Source organism: Pelophylax lessonae (assembly GCF_965119305.1).
Source record: "Pelophylax lessonae genome assembly, chromosome: 7".
Classification (NCBI taxonomy): domain Eukaryota; kingdom Metazoa; phylum Chordata; class Amphibia; order Anura; family Ranidae; genus Pelophylax; species Pelophylax lessonae.
Window position 1 is genome coordinate 2,387,819 of NC_138774.1, and position 7,747 is coordinate 2,395,565.

The window sequence follows — 7,747 nt, forward strand, 5'->3', positions numbered from 1 at the left end:
CGGCATGCGGTCGCTCTGTACGGCATGCGATGGCCCTGTACGGCATGCGATGGTACTGTACGGCATGCGGTCGCTCTGTACGGCATGCAATCGCTCTGTACGGCATGCGATGGCCCTGTACGGCATGCGATGGTACTGTACGGCATGTGATGGCACTGTACGGCATGCGGTCGCTCTGTACGGCTTGCAATCACTCTGTACGGCATGTGATGGCCCTGTACGGCATGCGATGGTACTGTACGGCATGTGATGGCACTGTACGGCATGCGGTCGCTCTGTACGGCTTGCAATCACTCTGTACGGCATGCGATGGCTCTGTACGGCATGCGATGGAACTGTACGGCATGCGGTTGCTCTGTACAGCATGAAATGTCATTGCCCCGGTGTCTCTGAACTCCCTTCTGTTTATCTTCTACAGAACTGTCTGTGTTGTCAGACTGACCACAGATCGCCCTTTATATGATGGAGAGAATGTGATTGGCTGCTGTCTCGGGGTCACGTGGTGTTTCTCTCTGGTTAGGGATCGTCTCTGCGCTTCTCCCGGATTCCGCTCTTGTCAGACGCTCCCTGCCCGCCCGGGACTTTCCATATAAGGACATGGCCGCAATCGCGGCTTCTGATTGGCTGGCGGCCCCTCCCGCTGCTGTCCGTCACCAGAGCTCAGCGTGGGAGCCGGAGAGGACTGTCCCTTTAAGAGGTCAGGTGACTCCCCTCCCCCAGTGACAGGTCCCGGCCGAGAGCGGAACCCGGAGCCGGTGAGGAGAGCCAGGGGCCCCTGGGGGCCCCACGGGGTTACATAAGAGAAAAGGGGCCCCAGAAGGGTAAATAAGGAACGATATGGAATGTATACAAGAGGAGAGGGGCCCTATGAGGGGTATATAGGAGGAGAGGGGCCCTATGAGGGGTATATAGGAGGAGAGGGGCCCTATGAGGGGTATATAGGGGCCCTATGGAGGGTATATAGGAGGAGAGGGGCCCTATGGAGGGTATATAGGGGGAGAGGGGCCCTATGAGGGGTATATAGGGGGTATATAGGAGGAGAGGGGTCCTATGGAGGGTATATAGGGGGAGAGGGGCCCTATGAGGGGTATATAGGAGAAGAGGGGCCCTATGAGGGGTATATAGGAGGAGAGGGGCCCTATGGGGGTATATAGGAGGAGAGGGGCCCTATGAGGGGTATATAGGAGGAGAGGGGCCCTATGGAGGGTATATAGGGGAGAGGGGCCCTATAGGGGGTATATAGGAGGAGAGGGGCCCTATGGAGGGTATATAGGGGGAGAGGGGCCCTATGGAGGGTATATAGGAGGAGAGGGGCCCTATGGAGGGTATATAGGAGGAGAGGGGCCCTATGGAGGGTATATAGGAGGAGAGGGGTCCTATGGGGGGGTATATAAGAGGAGAGGGGCCCTATGGGGGGTATATAGGAGGAGAGGGGCCCTATGGAGGGTATATATGAGGAGAGGGGCCCTATGGAGGGTATATAGGAGGAGAGGGGCCCTATGGAGGGTATATAGGGGGAGAGGGGCCCTATGGAGGGGTATATAGGGGGAGAGGGGCCCTATGGAGGGTATATAGGGGGAGAGGCGCCCTATGGAGGGTATATAGGGGGAGAGGGGCCCTATGAGGGGTCTATAGGAGGAGAGGGGCCCTATGAGGGGTCTATAGGAGGAGAGGGGCCCTATGGGGGGTCTATAGGAGGAGAGGGGCCCTATGGGGGGTCTATAGGGGGAGAGGGGCCCTATGAGGGGTATATAGGGGGAGAGGGGCCCTATGAGGGGTATATAGGAGGAGAGGGGGTCTATAGGGGAGAGGGGCCCTATGAGGGGTATATAGGAGGAGAGGGACCCTATGGGGGTATATAGAAGGAGAGGGGCCCTATGAGGGGTATATAGGAGGAGAGGGGCCCTATGGAGGGTATATAGGAGGAGAGGGGCCCTATGAGGGGTATATAGGAGGAGAGGGGCCCTATGGGGGGTCTATAAGGGGAGAGGAGCCCTATGGAGGGTATATAGGAGGAGAGGGGCCCTATGGAGGGTATATAGGTGGAGAGGGGCCCTGTGGAGGGTATATAGGGGGAGAGGGGCCCTGTGGAGGGTATATAGGAGGAGAGGGGCCCTATGAGGGGTATATAGGAAGAGAGGGGCCCTATGAGGGGTATATAGGGGGAGTGTGGCCCTATGGATGATATATAGGGGAGAGGGGCCCTATGGAGAGTATACAGGGACCCTATGGAGAGTATATAGGGGAGGGGGCCCTATGGAGGGTTTATAGGGGGATGGGCCTATGGGGTATATAGGGGAGAAGAGGGGTCCTATGGAGGATATATAAGGGAATAGGGGCTCTATGGAGGGTATATAGGGGGCGAGGGGACCAATGGAGGATATATAGAAGGAGAGGGGCCCTATGGGGGGTATATAGGGGGAGGAGAGGGGCCCTGTGGGGGTATATAGGGGGAGGAGCGGGGCCCTATGGGGGTCTATAGGGAAAGGAGAGGGGCCCTATGGGGGTATATAGAGGGAGAAAATGGGCCCTATGGGGGTATATAGGGGGAGATAAGGGGTCCTATGGAGGGTATATAGGGAGAGAAGGGGTCCTATGGAGGGTGTATAGGGGGTCCTATGGAGGGTGTATAGGGGGTCCTATGGAGGGTGTATAGGGGGAGATGGGCCCTATGGAGGGTATATAGGGGGAGAGGGGCTCTATGGATGATGTATAGGGGAGAGGGGCCCTATGGAGAGTATATAGGGGGAGGGGCCCTATGGGGGGTATATAGGGGGAGAGGTGGCTTTATGGAGGGTATATAGGGGGAGGGGCCCTATGGAGGGTGTATAGGGGGAGAGGGGCCTATGGGGCTGTATAGCGAAGAAGAGGGGTCCTATGGAAGATATATAAGGGGAGAGGAGCTCTATGGAGGGTATATAGGGGGCGAGGGTCCCAATGGAGGATATATAGAAGGAGAGGGGCCCTATGGGGTATATAGGGGTCGGAGAGGGGCCTATGGGGGATATATAGGGGGAGGAGAGGGGCCCTATGAGGGGCATATAGAGGGAGAAAAGGGGCCCTATGGGGGTATATAGGGGAGATAAGGGGCCCTATGGGGTATATAGGGGGAGAAGAGGGGCCCCATGGGGGTATATAGGTGGAGCTTAATGGTGAGTATATAGAGATAGAGGGGAGAGAGGGTATATAGGGGGAGAGGGGCCCTATGGGGGGTATATAGGGGGAGAGGTGCCATATGAGGGATATATAGAAAGAGATGGCCCCCTATGAGGGGTATATAAGAGGTGACGTATGGGAGGTATATAGGGGGAGAGGGGCCATATGAGGGATATATAGGGGAAGAGTGGCCCTTTTGGGGGTTATATAGAGGAGAGGGCTCTATGGAGCGGATATAGGGGGAGAGCGCCCTGTGGGGGGTATATAGTGTGGGTTTGGGAGGGGCCCTGTGGAGAGTATATAGAGGGAGAGGGGCCCTATGGGGATATAGAGGGGCCCTATGGGGGAGAGGGGCCCTGTGAGGGATATATAGGGGGGAGAGGGGCCCTATGGAGGTTATATATAGAGAGGGTCCTTATGGAGGGTATATAGGAGGAGAGGGGCCTTATGGGGGGGTTGTATGGGGGCCCTATGAGGGGTGTATAGGGGGAAAGGGGCCCTATGGATGGTGACGCGCTCTGACGGGTATAGATATTAGAGGGGCCATATATACCCCTCATAGGGCCCATCTCCTTTCACAGGCTCCTTCACCCTCTATATATTACTCATCAGACCCTAGGGGCCCTATGGGAGGTATACATTGAGGGTAAGGGGCCCTCTGCGTTATGGTATATGGCCTATACGTTGTATTGGGGGATGGGGACATGTTGGTATTGTACAGTGGAGATGGGGGGGAGGGGGTTGTCATTCTATATTGTACACCTGATCTGTTCTGATCCTCCGGCCCATTGCTGTCTCCATCTGTTGCTGCCATTGTTCTACACCTGACCCCTCCCCCATTACGTCCATCCAATATGTTGTGTACTGTAACCTCCCCCCCCCCCCCCCCCCCCCCCGTGACTCTACACCTGATAACCGTCTCCTGTTCTCTCTGCAGATCTCTGGATGTCCAGACCTGAGGACACCGACTAGGAATGGATCCTCGGGTTCCCTCCCCCATCCACCTATGGAGCCCGCGACCCTTCAGCACATTTTCTGCAAACTGCCCCTCCAGCCCAAAGGGGGCTTCCAGTGATGACAGCGCGTCGGCAAATTCCAGCGAGGAACGACTGGGGGGGCCCCACGACACCACGGAGTGTTCTCGGAGCGGAGATGACCGCGTCTTGCTGGACACCTGGTACGTCATCAAACCCGGGAACACCAAGGAGAAGGTGGCCTTCTTTGTGGCCTACCAGTGTGCCGGCAATGGCGCCTCGCCCCGTCCCGGAGGCCCAAAGGTGAAGGGAAGGTGGAGCGCTGGTGGCAGTTCCAGGGCGAAGAGGCGACGGCATGCTGTGGACCCCGATGCTCCTCCTTCTGTGGCAGAGATGGTGGCACGGGCGGAAAGCCGAGAGATGGAAGCTCCTCCCCCGAGACCTCCGCTGGTCCTGGTGACCTCCTCAGAAGACGGTGAAGAGAGGCGTTGTCGAAGCGTGGCGGAAGCCGTGGCGCAGTATGAAGCGGAACACGCAGAGCGCGAGGTGCGTATCGCCTTTCGGGTGGCGGAGAGGCCGGGAGACCCCATTACATGTGACTTGTATCAGTTGCTGAGTCCGGAGCCGCACCGCGTCTGCGTCCTGCTGGAGAAGATGGAGTCCCAGCAAGCGGAGGAGGAGGAGGAAGCCCAGGGGGCCACCTCTGATTCTGGCTTCCACGTGGACTTGGTGCTCACCGGCGCGGTGGACCGCTGCGTGTTTTATGGAGGAGAAGCCGGGGAGGCGGAACCACTTCCAGGAGAACTCTTCTTCCCCCATTTGTCTTCTGTTCCACCCCCACCTCCCCCTCCCCCGCCACCGGCTCCTCCCCTCTGCCGCCTCTACCGCCATGTCTCCCATGACTTTCTGGAGATCCGTTTCCAGGTCCAGCGCCTTCTCCAGCCGCGGCTTTACCTCCCGTCCTTGCCTGACCATGTTCTCCTGGCCATCTTCACTTACTTGTCCACGCAGTCCTTGGCCGCCATTAAATGTACGTGCCGGCGCTTTCGGGCGCTAATAGAAGACTATGGGGTGCGACCGTGCGACTCGCGCTGGAGTCAGGATCCCCTTTACCGCGATGACCCCTGCAAACAGTGCAAACGGATTTACAAGCGCGGAGACGTGTCCATGTGCCGGTGGCACCCCAAGCCTTACCACCATGACCTGCCCTATGGGCGCTCCTACTGGATGTGCTGCCGCCGGCCAGACCGAGCCGCGCCCGGATGTCAGCTGGGACTGCACGATAATAACTGGGTGCTGCCGGGGGAGGGGACGCGGGGGAAGGGCCGAGGGCATGGGGAGGGCGATGAAGGGAGGTGAATGGGGAGACTGTTGCTGTGTATGAGTGTCTAAATAAAAGGTATTATTTATAAAGTGCCCCAGTGTCACCGTCTCACATTGGCTGCTCTGCGGGGGAGGGGCTAACATGATCGGTAGGCGGTCACTGCTCTGGTGGAACAGTCTGTTATTAATGGTGAGAGACTGGCCACCTGGCCAAGTCCCAGAGTTGAAATACGGTTGGGTAGTTTGTTGCTGGGCCCCCAGAACCCCTTCTGTCCCCAACAGACTTGTATAAAGTACTCGAAATTTCTACTTGAGTAAAAGTACAAGTGCTCGATCAAAAAATTACTTGAGTAGAAGTGGAAGTGCTCGCAGAAAAAGTTACTTAAGTAGAAGTACTAAAGTATTCAACATTTTTTTTACTTAAGTATTGCAAGTAGTTTTTTCAAAAAATTTGCTACTTAAGTACTAAAAGTAAAAAGTACCAGTAGTTTTGAAAAAAAATTTCTACTCAAGTACTGAAAGTAGAAGTACAAGTACTGTGTTATGTAGTTATTAAAGAAAGAAGTCAAAAGTTTGAACATCATATTGTTTTTATTATTTCAAATGATTTATTCAAATGATTAACCTGTGTTTGTTAGTAGTTTCTTGATGCACTTTAAGCGCTGTAGCACCATTTATTTGTTTGTTTCATATTTTCTTTTTATTGGAAAGATTTGGTATAGCAGCTTTTATTATACACAGCCTTTATTTTCGTATGCGCTGATTTACAAATGACATTATACACATTTTTTTGAGCGTTATGCAACCTGCCATCTACTGTTCTGGCAGTGGTAATTTTTTTAAAAGTAACGAGTAACTATGCAGCACAAAAAAAAAATACTTGAGTAGAAGTATCGAAATCATCGAAAAAATGTAGTGAAGTAAAAGTAGAAGTAGGAGAAAAAAATTCTACTCTAGGAAAGTACAGATACCGCATTTCGGTACTTAAGTACAGTACTTAAGTAGTTCTACTTCGTTACTATACATCTCTGGTCCCCAACGTACTTGTCCACCTTTAGTTTGGTAATCCTCCCCCCTAGGAGCATCTCGATGGGCTGTCCTACATAGGAAAGAAAGTGGAGGAGTCTCAACACTGCAGAGGTGCACCCAGTAGATTGGCGTGTGCTAGCAATTCCTTCAGGCACCATTTCTGTCTGGTGTGCAGTGAGGATGGGGGACCCTTGGGTGTGCGCAGCGGAAATAGGGATCCTTGGAACCTTGTAGCAGGGATAGGGACCCTGGGGGGTGAGAAAGGGGACCCTTGGAGGCGTGCAGCGGAGATGGGGATCCTTGGGGGCTTGCAGTGGAGATGGGGACCTTTTGGAAGTGATGATGGGAACCCTTAGAGACATTTGGCAGCGGTGGGGGCCCTGGAAGGTGTGCAGTGGAGGTGGGAACCCTTGGGGTGGGAATTGGGGGCATGCAGTTGAAATGGGGACCCTAAGGGAGGTAATGGGGACCCTTGGAGGTGTGTAGTGGATATAGGAACCCCTGGGGAGGCGATGGAAACCTTTGGAGGCGTGCAATGGAGTTGGGGACCTTTGTGGAGGGGATAGGGGACCCTTGGAGGTGTGCAACGGAGGTGGGGATGAAGACCCTTGACCTTGGAGGCGTGCAAGCGGAGATGGGTACCCTTGGAAGAGGAGATGGGGACCCTGGGGGGGGGGGGGGCGTGCAGCAGGGGTGGGGACCCTTGTGGAGGGGATGGGTTACCTTTTGGTGGCGTGAAGTGGGGATGGGGATCCTTGAGGTCGGTAGCAGTGATATGGGGACCCTTGGGGGCGTGTAGCAGTAATATGGGGACCCTTGCAGGCGTGTAGCGGTTATTTGGGGACCCTTGGTGGTGGTGGTGAAGGAGCTTGAATGCTGGTTGAGTAATGATTAAATCCCTGAGGATCATTCATTGTCTGGTCTGTGGGGCCAATATGATGACATTAATCGGCTTCCATCTGACTATAATTAAGAGCCGGATCTGGCAGGGTCACCGATGAGGAATGTGTCGTTCAGAAAGTGTGTGGGATGTAGGGAAGAGCCTATGTTGGACGGCACAGGAGAGGAGGGGTGGATTGCCACCATAACGGCTTTCATTAGGTTTTTGTTCCGCATTAACGTGTGTTCAAAAAAGATCGGAAAAACCTTCCTGTGAACAAATCACCAGACCGGATGACTTACACTTGAGGGCTCTCAGAGAACTTATCCAGGTTCTAGCCAGGCCAATATTCCTAATCTTTAAGGACAGCATACTGACTAGAAGG

The 7,747-nt window shown here is 54.6% G+C and overlaps 1 protein-coding gene across 2 annotated transcripts; it reads left to right on the forward strand.

The window, feature by feature from the left end:
• Positions 1–609: 609 nt before the first annotated feature.
• FBXO46 (F-box protein 46) lies at positions 610–5,547 on the forward strand. 2 transcript variants are annotated; one of them, XM_082263115.1, is made up of 2 exons: positions 610–755; positions 4,094–5,547. In XM_082263115.1, exon 2 carries the CDS (start codon positions 4,131–4,133, stop codon positions 5,487–5,489), a length of 1,359 nt encoding a protein of 452 aa, XP_082119241.1. In that variant the 5' UTR covers positions 610–755; positions 4,094–4,130; the 3' UTR covers positions 5,490–5,547. The 2 variants fall into 2 exon arrangements, with proteins under 2 accessions (XP_082119241.1, XP_082119240.1); XM_082263114.1 differs by having other exon boundaries at positions 665–821.
• Positions 5,548–7,747: the final 2,200 nt, after the last annotated feature.

Coding starts and splice junctions, on each gene's coding strand:
- FBXO46 (XM_082263115.1), top strand. CDS start 4,131: ATGGATCCTCGGGTTCCCTCCCCCATCCACCTATGGAGCCCGCGACCC.